The sequence below is a fragment of the Alnus glutinosa genome, chromosome 2, assembly GCF_958979055.1.
Source record: "Alnus glutinosa chromosome 2, dhAlnGlut1.1, whole genome shotgun sequence".
NCBI lineage: Eukaryota > Viridiplantae > Streptophyta > Magnoliopsida > Fagales > Betulaceae > Alnus > Alnus glutinosa.
This window is the reverse complement of record NC_084887.1, coordinates 35,106,011-35,125,786: the sequence shown is the minus strand read 5'-3', so window position 1 is coordinate 35,125,786 and position 19,776 is coordinate 35,106,011. Positions and strand designations below refer to the sequence as shown.

General features: G+C 36.5%; 1 protein-coding gene across 13 annotated transcripts in view; it reads left to right on the top strand.

Annotated features, from left to right (window-relative positions):
• The window catches only part of LOC133859748 (inositol hexakisphosphate and diphosphoinositol-pentakisphosphate kinase VIP2-like), a 40,261-nt gene extending 23,901 nt beyond the window's left edge, over nt 1–16,360 (top strand). For 7 of the 13 annotated variants that reach the window (XM_062295266.1, XM_062295275.1, XM_062295276.1 and 4 more), the window contains 15 exons: nt 96–254; nt 435–477; nt 1,192–1,274; nt 1,454–1,516; nt 1,597–1,671; nt 2,203–2,328; nt 3,242–3,477; nt 3,782–3,826; nt 5,547–5,613; nt 6,181–6,252; nt 7,153–7,403; nt 7,486–7,543; nt 10,691–10,862; nt 13,158–13,228; nt 13,709–14,459. In XM_062295266.1, the coding sequence (XP_062151250.1) occupies nt 96–254; nt 435–477; nt 1,192–1,274; nt 1,454–1,516; nt 1,597–1,671; nt 2,203–2,328; nt 3,242–3,477; nt 3,782–3,826; nt 5,547–5,613; nt 6,181–6,252; nt 7,153–7,403; nt 7,486–7,543; nt 10,691–10,862; nt 13,158–13,228; nt 13,709–13,972 (1,785 nt within the window). In that variant the 3' untranslated portion in view covers nt 13,973–14,459. Of the gene's footprint in view, nt 1–95; nt 255–434; nt 478–1,191; nt 1,275–1,453; nt 1,517–1,596; nt 1,672–2,202; nt 2,329–3,241; nt 3,478–3,781; nt 3,827–5,546; nt 5,614–6,180; nt 6,253–7,152; nt 7,404–7,485; nt 7,544–10,690; nt 10,863–13,157; nt 13,229–13,708; nt 14,460–14,581; nt 15,216–16,339 lie in introns of those variants that run through there. The other 6 variants (XM_062295277.1, XM_062295271.1, XM_062295273.1 and 3 more) reach the window with 5 other exon arrangements.
• The last annotated feature ends 3,416 nt before the right edge of the window (nt 16,361–19,776 follow it).

Genomic DNA, 19,776 nt, shown 5'->3' with positions numbered 1-19,776 from the left:
CCTAAATATAAGTATTTTCTTTTATATGAGATTCAGATGATCCTCATATTCTGTTTTCAGCGTTATTTTATTTATTTATTTTTTCGTGTATCCAGGGTGGACATTTTTCTGGTATATATAGGAAGGTTCAACTAAAGCCTCTCAAGTGGGTTAAGATTACAAAAAGTAATGGTGAAGAGGAGGAAGAACGACCTGTTGAAGCTCTGATGGTTCTTAAATATGGGGGTGTTCTTACACATGCTGGCAGAAAGCAGGTGATGATAATCTATGCATCATGGACATGTTTCTGTATTTTGATTAGGCTTAGCATATATAAGGACTAATCTAATAAAATTGTTGCTGAAAAGTACACTTATGCAAAATTGTTGTCTGTAACATATTGTTTAGCCCTTTTGTTCAGTCTCTCAGTATTAATTTCTCTCACTTCTTTGCAGGCTGAAGATTTGGGTAGATATTTCCGTAATAACATGTATCCAGGTTATAGCCATGGATCTTTCTCATTTTAATTTTTAAATCATTTTTGTAATATGTTATCCTCACTATTTCCTACTCTAGATAGCTCACTCAACCTATGTTTATGAAGAGGCAGTTGACTCATTTCAACCATTTTCTTTATTAACTTTTTGCATAGCTATTCCTTTCCTTCACGGACAGTCTGGAAGTCCTTACTAAGTTCAAACTAGACCTTGATTATGGAGAACTTTTAGATGATTCGGATGCATGAGATCTCCGACTATTTGAGTTAGCTGTTCTTCCCAACAGCCAACCATGTTAGTCCCCAATGAATGTGACGAGTACTTGGAGCTCAGTTGTGATTTCCCAGGTTGCATATCACCTTGGTCCACTTCTCTATGGCCAGTATATCCTGTACCACTTATTGCCTAGTGCCATTGAATTAATAATTGCTTTTGGGATTATTTTTGGTCTCAATGAATGCTTGCCCTTGTTTAGTTGGGAGGCTTTGCACTTTAACCACAGACTTGAAGTTTATGAACAGTTGTATTTTTTTTTTCCCCTTCCCTACTCTAGCAATTTCTCGTTCCAAGTTGTCTTGACTGGCTAGATGGTTTTTTACATTGTATAACATTGAAGGAGTAATCAGTTTTGCGTCTACGAGGCCAATTTTATGCAGTTGTCTTAACATCTATATCCTTCTGTGTATATATTGATGCAGTTTTAATAAAATTGCAGGTGAAGGCACTGGCCTACTTCGCCTCCATAGTACATATCGCCATGATCTCAAGATTTACAGCTCTGATGAGGGTCGTGTACAGGTATAGCCATAGTAGGGCTTGTGTGACTGTAGTTGTAAATCTATGCTTTTAAACTTGACTTCTTCTAGTGCTTTTCTGTCCTCCCAAGTTCTCAGACTGAATATCCAGAGTTTTTGATAATTGACACTTGACTTTCACATCATTGATAACTTACATTGTTGTACGGTATTCATTGGCAGATGTCTGCAGCTGCATTTGCCAAAGGCCTCCTTGACCTAGAAGGGCAGCTAACACCAATCCTGGTCTGTAGCCTTTTTCTCAATGAAGTTTTGACTGCTTTTGGAAGTTTTGGTTGTATGACTGACATGTCACCAATTTCAAGGTTTCACTTGTTAGCAAGGACTCCTCTATGTTGGATGGACTTGATAATGCCAGTATTGAGATGGAAGAAGCCAAGGTTTGCTTGCTCCTGCATCTGAATTATGGATGTTTCTGCATATGATATTGTAGTTATTGTTATTATTTCTGTGAAAGAGGATGGTTTCTGCTATATCTCCTCGCACACTTATCATTCAGGGATAATTAGACTGATGGGAGAACTATAATTGTGTTTATTTAATCTTTATTACCTGGATAGATGGTGTCTGTAAGGCCGAATTTCCATAATTTACAAATTTATCTATTCCCCATATGATTGTTTGGATTATGTAACTTGCTATGGGTTTGAGAAGTGGCATTGGTTCAGTAATTGCAGTGTCTCAGAACTTCTTTTACTCCATTTTGAAGGGTTGGAGTCTTAAGCTCATTTCCTTGTGTCATTGATCTTAATAATGATTCATTTCCATTACTAGGATCAGGGTAAACAAACTTGGTTTTGTGAAACTATGCTTCTGGATTTTGTCATTTTTAAAGATTTGGGGCATTGTCGTACTATGTTCTGATCCTAGTACTTATTCTTTTCCATTTTCCACCTTTAAATTCTTTTCAGGCTAGGTTGAACGAGATAATAACTTCGGGTGCAAAGACGGTCCAGAACAACGGATCATCTGAAGTTCCTTGGATGGCTGATGGAGCCGGACTGCCTTCTAATGCATCTGAACTTCTTCCAAAATTGGTAATTACACTGTTGAAGAGAAGCAATGCCTAACTACCTTTTTTCTTTTTTCCTCTCTTATCGGGATATAAATATGTTCAAATACAAACTAAACCACTGCATTTCGTTCTAAGCACATCTGTATGACCATGGTGAAATTATTCAATGCTCCGGGGTAATAGTTCACCCTCTAACATGATCAAAGGGTCTGCTGTAGACTCCACATGTGGGACCCACTTTTACGTGTGGAACAGGCGTGTATGGAATAATTTCTACCGACCATGAGTCTTTAGCAGTGATTTTTCTGAGCTGCTTTGTTTTATTTCAATCTGTTTATTTTCACGTTTTAAGCTTGTATTGCTATTACTGCATATTTCGAGTTGGCACCAGCAGTTTGCTTTTTTACATTTGTTTTTTTTAATTCAATGTTGCAAAGAGGTTGATAGAGGAACACTGATGCATCTTAAATTTTATTTTGATTTTGACATCACCCTGGAGTATTAGTACTAGTGAATGAAACAAAATTTTCTCAACTGTTATTTAGTTTTTATTCAATGTCTCATTTGATGTGGATTATCCCAAATTACAAAATTACATATATTCCATTGTCATAGATGAAATTCCTTTTTCAGGAATCTGGAAGATGTACTGTTTGATTCATGTTTGAGCAATATTCTGTGCCTTTTGCGTACATTTTAGTCGGGTCATGCAGTTACATTAAGCAACATGTACTTATCTGCAATATGACTGATCTTATCTATTTCCTTGTGCTTATGGCGCAATTTATTCACTCATCAAATTGCAACAATTGATGTTGTGCATGTGCATGGAAAAAAAGTATATTACATCCTTTATTTATTTTTTATTTTTGAATGATTTCTATCGTAAGTAGGTACAATTTTGATACTTATCAAAAAAATAATATCGTAAGTAGGTACAATTGACTAAGAAGGTGACTGAACAAGTAAGACTACATGCCAAAGATGAAGACGAGGAACTTGCAAGCTCAGATGATGTGATTCGACCTTATGACCAAGGAAAGGCACTTGGTAAAACCAACATCGATGTTGATCGCATTGCTGCTGGGTTACCCTGTGGTAGTGAGGGATTCCTTTTAATGTATGCCCGCTGGAAAAAGCTTGAGAGAGACTTGTATAATGAACGCAAAGAGTAAGTGTTTTGATGTTATGGACTTAATTGTGGTTATGTTTGGAATGTAGATCCACAAGAGATTGTGTGCATCATATTCTCTGGTATGAACAATGTGTGAAATCTTTGAAATATTGAATTTCCCTTTGAGCTACTTTTAAATCTTGTTCAATTCAATATGTACAAAGTATGACTCTAATACTCTGGAAAAATATTTTTAGTTAGTTTTATATTTTGTTGAAAGAAAAATGATATTTGAACTTAATGTTCTAATTGTTTAATATGATAGATTGGCAATTTCATGACATTGTGGATTCTCTTGCAGGCGGTTTGATATAACACAAATTCCTGATGTTTATGACTCATGCAAGTAAGTCATTGGTTTTAAATCTATATTGAATTCAAGGTATAAGAATGTTCCACATTACCTATTCTGCATTCGTGCATTTTTTGCACATGAGATTGGAAATGATATTTGTTACCATGTTAGTTTTGTTGACGCTATTTGTCCCTCAATGACTTATCTTTTCTCCCCCCACCCCCCCACCCCCTAAAGAAAACCAAAAGTGTGTCCTATAATGAAAAGTTGAAAGTTTGGAATAATTACTTTCCCTCATTATGCTTCACTTCAAGACGTGTGTCCATTAACTAGTCCCCCTCACTAGATCGACCTCTAAAATTAGAAGAATTTTTCAAACAACCCTTAACAAATAAACCCTCAGTTTGATCATCACTACTTATCACATTCAATCTATGGAGGGAGGGAGAATTTTTTAATTTGGACTGGAATGTTAATCTTGCTATGCTTTTCAAATCTCAGTAGGCTTCTTGATGGCTGCCTATAGGGCCTTGCTTATTCTGGTGTTCTAAATTGTTATCTTATGCACCTCTGCTGAATTTATGAGTAGTTTGACACAATCATTTCTACCGATCTTTGTATCGAATGTTCCTACACTAGTCGCCTCTTTTTTTTTTTAAAAAAATAAAAATAAAAAAAAATGCCAAAAAGTAGAGGCCTTCCCACCGGAATGCAATGCAACACTTCTTTGGAATTAGAGGCCTTTCCCCCTAGCCCAGTAGTAACAGTAAATTTTCTGTCAATTGTGGGTTGGTGCTTGTGACTTGGTTGGAATGCACGTCAAAACTAGGGCTGCAGGTCAGTTTGGATTTGCTCAGCTTACCAACAATTACGAACTGGATCTGCATAGGCAGTTATAATATGACTCTACTTATGGCCTTTCTGATTCAAATCCATTTGGTGAGACATTATTTTAGCCCCTTTTTTAACACAAGGAATTGCTTGGTGCTCATTGCAAGAGCCAAAGTCCTCTTTAGTAAATCACTCATATGCCTACTGTTTGTCATTTCATATGAGGAACTATAATTTTCTCTGTTATATATCTGCATTTTGCTTTAGCATATTGTTCCTTGACGTACCTGTGTTAATTTATTAGTAATGGGCAGTTTGATGAGCACATCCCTTATGTCTTCACCTTGGATTTTCTCCAAGGGAACCAAAAATTTCAGTTGCACATAATACTCGTATGAATGGCAGAAGGCTTGTATGAAACATGGAATGTAAAGGATTAATTTCCTCTAAATTTAGATACACAATTGTCTTGTTCTACTATTTTGTTTCAAGGAATTTGTTTGTTTGTTTTTACTCAATGTAATTGAATAATAATGAATAGAAGTTTAGACTAGGTGAACGGCATATGAGTGACAGTGGTCTGGGCTGGTCAGGTGGTTGGGGACACCTCATGACATGACAAAAGATATATGCATGTTGCATGCCTACTTGCATCCACTTATGTATATGAGTAAGAATTTTTAACTTTCATGGAACATGGCAATGGCCAAACATGAATATTATTGTAGAACTTAGAGAGAGTTTTTAGTGGTTCTTTTGTTCTCAACAAAGATCTTTGGTTCTCCTTACATTCATCTATCTTATGTTGCGTCACAATCTTCTGTGAAATTTAATTAAAATTCAAGTTGAACTTGATTCGTAGTTTATTATGGCATCCCACTGGCAGAGAAATTTATGTTCTGATATCAATCATTCTATTCTTGACTTGCTGCTTTGGCAGATACGATCTCTTGCACAATGCACATCTTAATCTGGAAGGGTTGGACGAACTCTTCAAAGTTGCTCAGGTGACGGATCATTTTCATTTCATTGTTGATATAATAGCAAATGTTCATAACTTTGCTGTAATGGAATTAAGTGATACTGGGCTCGTTTGGCAAAGCTTTTTGCTTTTTAGCAAAGACACAAAATCATTAACAAACAACTCAAAACATAAAATATTCACAAAACACCCAAAACTTCTTTCACCTTTATGTCACATCACAACCAAAAAGCAAAAAACACCCTCTAAAAAGCATTGGCAAACGAACCCACTGTCTTTTACTTATAAATATGGCAAAAAAGCAATGGTTGCTGGACTTATAACTCTGCTATACATTTAACTTCAATTCTATAATTTCTGCTTCCAAGGGCTCTGCATCACTGTCTTAAAAAAAAATTGTCCCCATGTTCCAAACAAAAACCTCAACAATTCCAAAGTATAATTAAGAGTATCAGCATTTGTGGAAAATAGAATGGAGGGGGAGTTAACACTTGTATATATCCACTTTTTCTGGCATGCATACCAGAGTGTTGGGTGAGATCGATTCATTATCATAGGTAAACTGAAAATGCTCTTTATATTGTTATTGTAGTTACTTGCAGATGGTGTCATCCCAAATGAGTATGGAATTAATCCAAAGCAGAAGCTGAAGATTGGCTCAAAGGTAAACTCTCTGCTGTGATTCACCTCATTAGCACCAACAGAGTGTCAAATTCAACCAAATCAACGAAAAAGGAGAAAGCAAAAAATAAAATGTTTTTGATGTAAATTCAGACCCTACAAGCACTTTTCGCAACATGGACTTCCATACCTTCTTCCACTACATTGTAACCATAATAAGTTTGAACACTACATTGTAACATAGTGGCTTCCTGTTCATTGAAGACCGAACCATCAATTCATGAAATTTTATGTTGATGTTGGGTAAAGTAGATAACAGATAAAAAAAAACTCAAGGATATATGTCCTTTCTTTCTTTCTGTTTAAGAATGTGTGTCATCTGAACAGTCACTAGGAAAATAAATATTCTGAAATTCTTCCAGGAAATATGAGATATATAGGCTTAATTTGGGAGCATCAGGTAAAAGTTAGTGTATACTTAGTTAGTCATAAACATGTATGGAAGCTATTGGGCATGCTCAACGAGTGTTTTATTGGGTTTTATGGACCCAAGAAGTACTTTTGTAGATTTTCTCTCACACATGATAATATTTGTTAGAACATGCTAAAGAAGTACATTGCTAGGGCTACAGCTTGCTCATGATCCCAGACCTTGATTACTTCGAAATCTTATAATTTGTGCCCTTTATGCTTCGTAAACATCATATGATAGTCATATTACTCTCAGTATACCCAGATATTAAAATAAGCAAAAATAGAAAGCATTGGAACCAATATAAAATGATGTCTGGAATTTTAAGTTGACTTGTGGACCTTTGCCCTTTGCACGCGTCTTGGGTCCTTCTTGGTCAATGATGCTTGTTATATGGTTATCTTTATCCCATATATTTCCTTTTCTGTGCCCTCAATGGTTACAGCTTAATTTTATATTTTTGCAATCTAGATTGCTCGTCGTTTGTTGGGTAAAGTTTTGATTGATCTGAGGAATACTCGTGAAGAAGCCATCAGTGTTGCTGAATTAAAGAGTAATCAAGACCAAGATTCTATATCCAAGAAACCTGAAAAGGAAGATGCAGAATATCAATCAAAGCTTTACGTTAAGACTGATGACTTGAGAAGAATTAGCACCACAAGCAATACAATGGATCAGGATGATGATGATGATAAAGAGACAAAATATCGTTTGGATCCAGAGTAAATATATAACTCTTTGTTTGTTACATATTCGTTCAGCTTTTACTAATTATATCAAGTTTTTAACCTTATTTCCTATTAGGTATGCAAATGTCAAGACACCTGAACGTCATGTGCGGACACGCCTTTACTTCACATCAGTGAGTACAATGTTTCTGTGTGATCACACCTTGCACTACAGAAGCTCTCTCTCTCTCTCTCCATAATTTTTTCAAATTATGATTCAAACAAGTGCAGTGGGAATTCTTTCTTTCTATCCTTTGGGTTAGGGAGGTTTGAAGAGGCCTTGAATAATATTTAGTTTATTGTAGCCAGTAATAGCTGCTAAATTTGAACAAAAGAATATAGTTATATCAATTATTTGACTGGTTTATTATCTATGGGCTTTGGCCTTCATCCCAAGTGACTGGTGATTGTGATATTAATGCATTGATAGGAATATGGCTATGGCGCTATATAGGAATATTGACCGATGATTGTGATAAGCTGGTCTAAGGTTTGTTGTCTGATTTTTGAGGGAGGGTTGGGGGTCCGAAACTTGTTCGTGTCCAATCGTGCTCTTTTGGGAAAATGTTTATGGCACTATACACATGAGGCGCTATATGCATGAAAGAGAGGCTTGACGGAGAGTTGTGGTGGATTCTAAATATGACAGCTCATGGGGTGGGTGGTGTTCTAATGAGATTCTTGGGTCGTATGGAGTGGGGTTATGGAAGATTATCAGGAGGGGTAGGGGGTTTCTAGTCATACAAGATTTGAGGTGAGAGATGACTCCAAAATTAAATTCTGGCATGACTTGTGTTGTGGGGATTAGGCCCTTAAGGAAGCTTTTTTGGATTTATATAGTATTGCTTTCGTTAAGGATGCTTCCATAGCAGTTCATTTGGAGTTTTTTGGTGGCTCCTATCAGTAGAACGTAACCTTTGTTAGAGCGGCTCATGATTGTGAGGTGGATGTCTTTACTTCTTTTTTCAATTTATTGTATTCCTTTAGAGTGAGACGGGAGTTGAAGGCAAGTTTTGTTGGACCCCCTCCAGAAGAAGGTTGTTCGATGTTAGATCTTTCTACAATGCTCTTGCTCGTCATGAGGGCACTACATTCCCTTGGAAGAGTATTTAGTGGATTAAGGCTCCTTTGAGAGCGACTGTCTTTGCTTGGTTGGTCGCCCTAGAGAATATCCTTACCATGGATAACATAAGGAGCAGCATGTTATTGTAGTCAATTGGTGCTGTATGTGTAAGAGAAGCAGAGAGTTTGTGGATTACTTCTTCTCCATTGTGAGGTTGCTTGTGCCTTATGGAGTGCTATCTTCAATTGTGTTGGGCTGTCTTGGGTTATGCTTAGATGAGTAGTATACTTATTTGCTTCTTGGAGGGAGTTATTTGGTAACCCTCAGAGTGCAGGTGGCGTGGCTACAGAGATCAATGCAGTCAATTATGTCTCTCTTAGAAGCTGTGTGGAAGATTGTGCTTTCATGTCTTTTGTGGTGTTTTTGAAAGGAAAGAAATGATAGAAGTTTTGAGGACCACGAGACGACAATGGTGGAGTTTAAGTCTTTCTTCTTCAATTCTCTTTACCTTTGGACAGCTGCGTTTGTCTAGTCTAATTTGCTTAGCTTTCATGATCTTGTTCTTTTTTCTCCTTCTAGCTAGGTGTTTCTTTTGTATACTTCCTGTGTACTTGAGTTGCGCTTTTTGCTTTTTAATATTATTTTGATTTTTTTTCCTGAGCAATACAAGAGAAAGGGAGGGTGAGCTACAAACTAGAAGAGATAAAAGAGTACAAAGGAGAGCTACAAGGATAAAACCCAAAAGAACTATGAGCTGCAGCCCACTTTGCAACATAATGAGCAATTTGGTTGGCTTACCTTGGAACTTTAACAGCTTCCCAAGTTCAACAACAAGCCAGATTTAAAAACACATCTCTGATAATCGGATCAATGTGCCAATCCCTCATGAGATTTGGCTTGTTAATAGCCGAAATTGTGATTAGAGAATCTCCCTCCAATATGAGTTGCCTAGCATTGAGAGATAAAGCCAAATTAGTAGCTAACAAGGCCGCCTTTGCCTCACCAATGTTAACATCCATCATTTTAAGTTTCAAAGTACTCACAGCCACAAGATGGCATGCTGCATTACTAATGACAGCTGAGGCTACAGAAATTTTTTGCCTTGCTGGAACATCAAAATTTGCCCTTGAGAAACCAAAAGGAGGGGCCTTCCAAAGAACCTTCCCTGAGCCAGAATTACCCCAAGCACTTTTATGAGTTCACAGTATGCCTCAGCTGTTTTAAGAGAGAAGGCATATCTATTTTAGAGGAATTATGAACCACTTGGTTCCTTGAATACCAAATCATATCCATAGCAATTGCAGCAAAAAGTTGAAAATCATGGACCTCTTTGCTAGGGATTTCTAAGTATTTTGAAGGCTCTGAAATGGCCTTGATCCAGCTTGAAATGTGAAAGCTTTCAAAAGCATCAATATTGAAAGGCCAATCTGATTGTATCCATATAATTCTAGCTAACCAAGAAAAACATGTTGAATAGTTTCCACATTAGAATTACACATGGGGCAAGACCAAACCTCAGAGTTAATGGATGGCATGAATCTGGCCAATTTTGCCCTAGTAGGAAGGATATCCCAAGCAATCTTCCAAAGGAAGTGCTTTAGCCTATGCTGGAGCTTTGAAGACCAAATTTTCTTCCAATCAGCAGCAGTGAGAGGCCCCTGTAAATTGAAGCTTTATTGCTGATTTCACTGTGAATTGCCCGAAGGAGAACAAGTCCAGACCCAATTATAACCAAAGATCTGAGAACTGAGATGAATATTTTGAATATGATTGACAGAATTAGAATCAAACAACATCTTCAATTTATCTAAGTTCCAGCTGCCGTCAGAATTAAACAGTTTTCTTACAAAAAAAACTGAGGAGGGTCAATTAAGAGGGGATTGGAGATTCTTTCCTTACTTACAAAAAATAAAAAATAAAAAGAAGAAGAAGAAGAAGAAGAAGAAGAAGAAAAAAATTCTTCAAGGACTTGACTATGCATTTTAGGTATAAGACCCTCTCAATTATCAATTCTAACATGGAACTTCCAAGTATTTGGGTTACAATGACATACCTTTAGTTTAATGCATTTTCTCAAATATTTTTCTTCGAGATTCTTTCCTTTTACATACTTATTGGTAGGCTTTAGTGTCTTTCGATTCTTGTGGAGTGTCCTATTTCCTATGACAATTCTGGGATGTGATATTCACAGTTTGCATTTATTCTTTTTGGATGACAGGAGTCTCATATCCATTCCCTCATGAATGTTCTCCGTTACTGTAACCTGGATGAATCTCTTCAAGAAGAAGATAGCCTTGTTTGCCATAATGGGTTGGAGCGTTTATATAAAACAAAGGAGCTTGACTATATGAGTTATATTGTACTGAGGATGTTTGAGAATACAGAGGTAGGTAATTTATTTTTTTTCCTAGGGTAGGCATTCTATTTGGTTATTTTAGTCCTTCTGCTAAATTGTCAATGCTTAAAGCCTATGTTAATAGACCCTGCATGGACTGGCCTGTTTGACCAATAAACTGTTCTGTGCTTAAACTAGCCTTTGATTGATAAAGTAGTCCATGCATGGACTAGCCTGCTTGACCGATTAATTTGGTATTCCGTATTTTGATCAGGATCAATCAGGTAATCCTGATGGTTAAAGGCAGCAACATTATGGAATCTGCCAGAGTCTTTGACTCACACATGCTACGTGATTGGGCTATAGAGAACTTATGTTATTGCAATTTCTAAGCTTTGAATTTCTGACCTCTATAAAACAACCTTGTTGTTAGTGATCAAATCTAAAACAGCTTACTTATCTGCGCACCCCCGCCTCCCTAAAATGGGGTTGGGGGGTGGAACTTAACCGGCCTTATATGGTTCCCTCCCTGTACACATATTTGTGTGCTGTCAGCAACCAACTTTAGCATCTTTACATGTGTTTTTGTAGTCTCAGTAAAAGAAATATATCAACAACTGATCTTAATACACGTACATATAAGATCTTGGCCTTTCTTCAGACATGAATGTGTGCTGTAAATTCAAGCAAAATTTAAGTTAATTTACATTAGTCTATCAGTAAGTACCTCTGTTTACAACCTTTATTATTTATTTTTTTCCCTCATCTTATTAAGGTGTAACTCCTTAAATCATATGCATTGTGGATATTTTTTTTCTTTCTCTTTGCCTTTATAGATTGTAATTTCTGTGTGATTACCCATTTTACTAATAGTTATCTGACTTCTTGTTTGACCAACTGATACTTAATTGAACTAGGACCATGTCCCTTGATTAGTGCAGTGACTGGTCTGGGTGTAAGAATTGCTCCTCGAGCAGTAAATTCTTCTTAATATTAAAGTGTAAATACTGTGCGTGCTTTCTGATGCTTAAAATTTTGAATTTTGATGGAGACCTGCGTTGAAGGTGAAGATGAATAAAAAATCAACAGGGACAAGCATGTCGTTTTCATTCACTCTATTTAATGCTATCAACTCTTGCCTGGTGATAATTTTACGTAATTAACATACTCAAGTTCAGACATGGGTCCTTCGTTGGGGGTGGGCATGTGTTGTTGATAACTTCTTTCCTGTTTGGAAAGTTTTGGTTCTCTGGGGAATTTCTCCTTTTCATATTTTTAGTAGGTTTACATAGAAACAGTCTTCCCTAAAATAAATTTTTCTTTCCTGCATATCTATATTGCTAAGCTGGGTTGTTCTTGTTGTCCTCAATTGTATGCTGATTTTACAAACCTGAAGTTGCTGACTTCATTGGGGAATTTGTCTTTTTTTTTTGTGGATTCATTGAATTCCTTTGACCTGCAGGTGACCTAGGATCGCCATGTATTTTCCTTTATGTTGCAATTCTTTTGTCTTTTGTAAGGATGCTTGACTAGTACCTTGATTTTTATTTTTATTTTATTTTTATTATTTTTTTGTTATTTGTGTAAGTTACTCACGTACTCTATCTTGAACTCACATCTCACCCTCCAACCCATTCATAAGGGGAAGGAAGTGCCGTTTGAGACGCAGCTTATTGGCTCCTAGACTTTATTTTATTTTCTTTTTGACATAGACAATATGAAGTGAAGCTTATTTTTATAACTTTGGGCCTTCAATTGTCTTCAAACCTCAAAACCCGTCACTGTGAAATTGTTAAACTATCTAAAGACTTGTAAACCAGAAGTTAGCAGCATTCAATTCTTTCCAGTTCTAAGAAGTCATTAGGCAGCAGCACTTATGGTATTTAATTTAATGGGTTGGTCACTTGATTCGTTCTCACCTGGAATTTTAAGAAATCTAGCTCACTTGATGAGGCAATCCTAAGTATCTAATTATTGTATTGCTAAAGGTTTATAACTTTTATCTTTTACCAGTCTAGTTGAATCAGTCTGGCTATACGTCCTCTCTTCTTTTTTGGATGGTGAGTCTTGGTCCCCATGGTAATATGCCATATGTAGGAAATCTAACGAGAGAGAAGCTTCTCATCATTCTTTGAATGAAAGCAGTCATATACAATAGTAAATATGCACTCCAAGCCTAAACTAAACCTAGAGGGTAATCTAACCTGAGAGTAGAATCCTTTACAATGATGAGACATGTACTTGATAATTGCTAGACTTGTATGTTCCGTTACTCCTTGTCATGAATACTTGCTTAGCAAGCATCAATAGATATTTATGGCGTATGCTGAGCATAATGTTTTGCAGGTAGCCTTAGAAGACCCTAAAAGGTTCCGCGTAGAGATGACCTTCAGCCGTGGTGCAGATCTGTCCCCCTTGGAGGTAATGCATTTTCAATTATGGTAAAGTTTTCATTGAAGGACCATTTGAAAAGGAGTTAATGGAAGGCATGTTCATCATGAGAAGGAAATTCTTGAGTTGACAGTTCTCTTTGGTGTGTCTTGAAGCTATCCTTACGAGCTCTGAGGAATAAATCCTCATAGGGGCTTACTAGAAATAAGACTAAAGTGGTTGTTCTTTGAGTATGCTATCACTACACTCCTAATAGTGTTTTTGGCAACAAACATGGCTAGGGTTGGATCAATATACCAATTTCTGGACACATCTGTCTAGCTGACGTTTAAGTTTCTTCTTCCTATGTTGGTGGCATTTATTTATACCTGATTAACCTCATTTCCAACAATGTTTTGGTACCAGAACAGAAACCATTAACACAAGCTTATTAAATCCATCAAGGCATGAAATTAGTTACGGCAGTGATCTTTGCATGTTTGTTTAACAAGCTTCTCTTTTGCGTGGCAGAAAAATGACAGTGAGGCTGCGTCGTTGCACCAGGAGCATACACTGCCAATAATGGGTCCAGAAAGGATGCAAGAAGTGGGATCATATCTCACATTAGAGAAAATGGAAAGAATGGTTCGCCCTTTTGCGATGCCAGCAGAAGATTTCCCTCCACCATCAACCCCTGCAGGATTCTCTGGCTATTTCGCAAAAAGTGCAGCTGTACTTGAGCGCCTGGTAAACCTTTGGCCTTTCCATAAGCATGCAAATTCTAGTGCAAAGTAACAAGGACTTTCGCTTTATTTCTGTTTCCCCACTCTCTTCACTTTCTTTAGTTGTTTCATATGATGCATCCTGATATTTGAAGAACTTAGGCCGGTTGAACAGCTAGAGTGAGTTTCAAGCTCCTTTAGAGAAAATTTCGCAATTTCAACAACAAAAGAATGTTGTTGGAAGTAACCATATCCGCTGGAACTGACAGACTTTGCTTGCATCTCCCCTTTTTTTTTTTTTGGTGTGTATTTATTTCCCCATTCTTCCATTAATGTGAATAACAGTACTCATTAGCAAATGCCTTGCCCAAAGTCTAGATTGTTAGTGTTAAAAGTCCATAATAACTATACTCTGTTTTGATCAGAAATTGCTCTAATCTTCTTGTGGTAAAAAAATATGGGATTATTTTTGTTGGCTAACAAGATTTCTGAGGCTCATTGAACTTGAAGAATGAGTTGATGGCAATGATAATAACTAAAAGAACAAGTCTATTGAATAATTCAGTCATTTCAAAGCAAATTTTCCCTTCCATTTTGTCTGTGTTTTTGTTTTTGAGTATATCCCACTGTCTTTTTTTTATAAGCGCTAGATTCCTACTTACTCCCTTGATGATGAATGTAGCATCCATTTTATACATGATGTGGGCTGCTATAGTGATGCCTCAGGAACTATCCTAAATCTGCTTTTGGGATGAAGGTCAAATCATTGCAAAGAAAGTAAACTCCGAAAGAGAGGGCTTGAGAAAAATGAAAATAAGCGCATAATAGCAATTGCCTGCGGAAGTGCTCGCTTGCGTGCAGCACCCATGGGCCATGGTGATGAAATGGCATGTTTGGAATGCCATGCTTTGGTGTCAGATTTGAATATTTCAACAGCGAGGTTCATGTTGTTTTCCCCTTTATTAGGACGTCTCAGGGTTGCCATTGAGTCAAGGGTTTTGGGAGAGGGGAAGGCTACCCTCCTTTTGTGTAGCCTACTGTCATTTGATGAATAAGGGAGAAAGAAAGTACTCCTAAACACTCTTGGATTAGATGCCAAGCCAAGTTTGGCCCGATTCGTAAACATCCCATGCAGTTCCTCTCTTTCCCAACCTTCATGTGCTTGTCATCACTAATCAATTTCTTTTTTGTAACAGTACAATTCTCATCCCCTAACCAACCCCATTGCTTGAGTCCAGGGACTGAACACCCTAATCTCCCACTTGGGAAGGCCGGGAAGTCCATTGGCCCATAGACCATTTGCCATCATCAATGCTTATCGAAAGGCAATATACTTAGGTGTCAACCTGTTGTGGACGGCATACCTTCTGTACTTATTTAGTAGGTTAATCAATCTATTTAACAAAAAGAAAAAAGAGGAGCCAATTTTCACGTAACTAAATTCGTTTTATACCCTATAAGTAACAAGTAAGGTAAATATCGTTGGGCTTTTATATGTTGGATAATGTTAAAAATACAACTTTAGCACAACTATTGGATAACCCCAAGGCACATTGAGGTGGGATGCCTTGGGGTTGTGAAATAGTTGCGCTCCGGTTGTACATGAATTAGGGCCCTTATTTGTTTGCGTTGGGAACATTTTATGAAGACGGATGAACAAGATAATACAATAGAATTACCAGCGACATTTTTATGTTAGTTTTATCTTTTCTTTGGTATTGAAGAGGCGATTTAATTCTTGTCAAATATTTTGCAATTTGTTACACAATAAGTTAAAGGGGTCCGTTCTTTGCTTGCTGTACTTTTAATCCAAAAAAAAAAAAAAACGTTTTCTTTTATTTTTTTCAATCAATCAACAAATGTTGCTTATGGTGTGGTACGTGCTACATCTCTATCGTTTAAAATTTGAGAATTGAGACAGGAAGTCCATAATGAAGAAATTCCTTCTTGATTTGTCAAAGATGCATATCAAAAAAGTTGCAAACACAATCATGTTAGGTGGAACATTTTTCATAGATAACGTAACGAAAAGTGGTAAGCACTGTTTAAAAGAGGCATGCGTATATGTTCCCTCATTGTTCAACCTTATCCGATTTTAGTTTTCTACCAAAATCCACCCTTCTTTTTTCTTTTCTTTTTGTTTTTCCTCCTTTATTTTCACGGTACTCGTTCATCAAACTAAATTTGATTAGGATACTACTTTTTTTTTTTTTCCTCTCTTTTGTTGAAAGAGAAAGAGTGTGTTGTCACCTTAATTTGATGAGGATGCTACTTTATTACTGACAAATGAAGGTGGGTGGGGAAGGCTTACATAAATATTTTTTTCTTTTTTATTCCCAGAATCTTACTATCGGAGCCTTTTTCTTCTTTATATGTCTTTCTTTCAACTTTCTACTTCATTTTTGAATTAATTAATCTAATTTTGTTGACCATTTCGTAGACATAGGGTCCGCATCCGTATAGAGCGAGGCTCGAGTTAACAATGATTCCAACCCCCCATATCACAAGGTCTGGTAGGTGGCTTAGATGCTAAAAGTTTTACCCATATTTCTCTAAGCTTGTGGGAGTGGGACAAGAAGAGCAGCATCCATTTTTTTTTCGTAAAAATATCACAAGCAATTGTGTTCTTGAACAAAGTCAATATTGTTGATAGTGGAAATATTTGGCAAAATCGATCTTGCGGTCACCCTATATTGAGATTATTGTTTCTGTCCCCCTATATTGAGATTATTGTTTCTGCCCGCACTAACAATGAAGCAAATGTATGCCTGTAATTTCTATCTACAAGATGGCCAATTTTAACCATAAATTGTCTCACTTCTACTAATTTCTGACCTTTATTTTGTGTTTATAATACTAACTTATATTAGAAGGGAAGATTACTGCAAAAAGAAGCATCCTTGTCTCATGGCTCCTTCCTTCCGTAGGAAACTTCACTTGAGGTCCCTTCAAATGATGAATTCTAATCACCTCCCTCAATAAATACGAAAATAGCATGGAAAAACTTTTTTTTTTTTTTTCTTACGGAAAATCCAAGGAATTCTGAGAGGATGCATTATCAACAATCTAGGATTGATGGTCATTAGGATTTCTAATCAAAGGGAAAAACGATAAGGTAAGTCTTCAACTTATCATTACTTGTGAGTAATGCTAAGGACCATTTTTTTTTAATTCTCCTTAAAGTTGACGTGACTTTTAAAATTATAATTAGATCAAAATCTAATAGTGATACATCCTAAAATTTAATGATGATTTTAATAGCCATATTAATTTGAGAGGATAAAAAGATGGTCCCTAGATGCTAGATTACTCTAGTAATTGCTCATCGACCCACAATTTTTCTATATTTTCTTTTCTTTTTTCCCTTTTTTTTCACAAGTGCATCATATTAAATCGAACTAAAAACTATAAATAGTACAACAACAAAAACCAGAAAACACTAGATCCAAATACAAGCAAACCAAAAGGAAAAACCTAATCTTGATGGCTAGCCACCCACTGCTTCTAAGGGAGACCTCTTTAGTGGAAGGTGAACAAAAATGCTGCCATCAAAACTAGTTGCAGCGGCCCTTAATGGGAATTGGGAGTGCTAACAAAAGAATTTCATAAAACTTAGCTCATGTCTAGCTTCCGAGGGAGTTGAAAAGACTAATAGGTATTTATACAACAATTGAGAGTACTCATTCTAGGGCTGTGAAGGTAGAAACCCATCAATAGCGCTATAGCAGGTTTTGCTGAAGCTTACATCCAAATTTGAGTAATATGAATGACCAAAATGACTATTCGAAAGAGAGCTATGATACCATGGATCTGCTATAAAAGACCCATGGTAGCGCTCGCAAGTGTGGTATACGCGCTAGCAAGAACGGAACTACTAAGAGGCTTGGGAGGACTTCAAAATGTTCTTCAAAAGTTTTTTAAAATTCTCCTCTAATTCTTTTAAAATCAATTTTCACCCCCTCCCCTAAAATTTTTGTTGTTTAATTTCGTCCCCCAACATCTAAAATCACAGTTCCGTGCCTGTGAGCTAGAATAGGGACCAAAGGGTGGAAAATAGCATACTGGCAAAGGTGGTGAAAAGGCGGATGGATGATAGAAGTGGATAGATGAATGCAATTTTGACCTCCAAAATCCAAAACAAAAAGACAAAAGCGACATAAAAATTAATAATAAAAAATAAAATAAAATAAACACCAGCGTAAGAAGACTAAAGCGGGAGACATCCGGTTGGGGAAGAGGAGAGGAGGGAAGAACGTAGCGTAATTTGGAGCAGAAGGGTTTTCTCTTTCATAAAGGTTTTTGTTTATTTTTTTTTTTTTTAAGGGGGAGTTCAAAGCATATATGTAAATATGTTTGTTTGTCTTATTACTTCCCAGTGACGTAAGACAAATATATGTGATTTAGTGGAAGCCAGATGCATTAGCCCATGTTTAGTGGGGATATAAAATATTAGCTCAAATCACCAAATGGCATCCAGTGAGTTCCTGAGCATAAAAGGAGGTCTCTGATATTTCTTCGTGTATTGAGTTTACATATCAATTTCAGTATCTGTAAACTAGACAAAAAAAAATAAACAGGGGGCCGTCACTGTCATGACTCATTTTTGCCTTTAAACAGCCTCCTGATGGTATTTGCAGTGGCTTGGTTCATCTAACTCATCTTTAATTAACATAATTAAATGAATACCTTCTTTCTTGACAGTTGACAGTGACTTTTCGAATACAACAACACAACTCATTTAATAATCAATTGATTAATATTCCTTCGGTCAACAATATACATGATCTTCTCCCTATTCTTGGTAAATTCATTATAGAAATAACAAGCAATTGTAAAACGACACTCTAGGCAGGCCCAAGCTAGAGAACCCGATTGTTTTACTCTAAAGCTTCAGAGGTACAAAAGTTATTTATTATTAACTAATTAAACCCACTAACATGCTTTGCTTTAAGGAAAATATCTTCTGGAAGGATAAAGTAAAGTACATTAAATCTCCATGACATAATTTGTAACAGTCTTAAGTGCGCCAAAAAGTGGGAACATTTATTTGTGCCAAGAAATTAAAAAACGAAAAACTTTGAAAAGAAAGAAAGAGAAGGGGGCATACTTGACGGTCCATTGCCCGTAACCATAAGAATGCGCACTTGAGGCAGCAATTAATGGGAGTGCCCAAAGCCAAAGGATTGCTTTGATGTCGTTTTAATATCACGTGGAACAGAAAATAAACGTATTTGCTAAGCCCATGCTTACGGTTATAATTTCTAGGGTTAAATGCATAATTAATATAGGTGGTTTACTGGTTTAGTACGTTATCAAGAAAGGTATATGAGTTTTTTTTTTTTTTTGAATTATATGAGTTTTAAAAAGTGACAAAATTAATATATATATATACTTTTCAAGTTTATCAATTTGATGCATCCATTTATCCATGATCTACAATTTGAAATTTAATCGAATTTTTGTCATGTGTATAAAAGGTTAAGACTGACCAATAAAATGATGTCACATATACAAAATGTCACTCACCTATTAAAAAATAACAAAAAAGGAAAAAGGAAAAATAAAAAATAAATAAACAAAAGTGGCGGAATAGGGTATCTCTATCATTTGAGAGTGACTGAACCACCCTTTCACCTAAAGGTGGGGGTTTGCTCACCACTGAAGAAGATTTCGAGGTGGTTGGACCACTCCTAAATTGTGTGGTTAGGGTGTGGTCTAGCCACCCCGAAACCTTCTTCGAGAGTGGCGGGAGTCAGACCTCTAAATAGCAAGCAACTCTTTCTCCTCTCCACCACCTTTGTTTTTTTGAGTTTTTTTTTTTCTTTAATTTTTTTTATTCGGTCGAGCGTTCTTCAGACGTCAACTAATTTATCACAG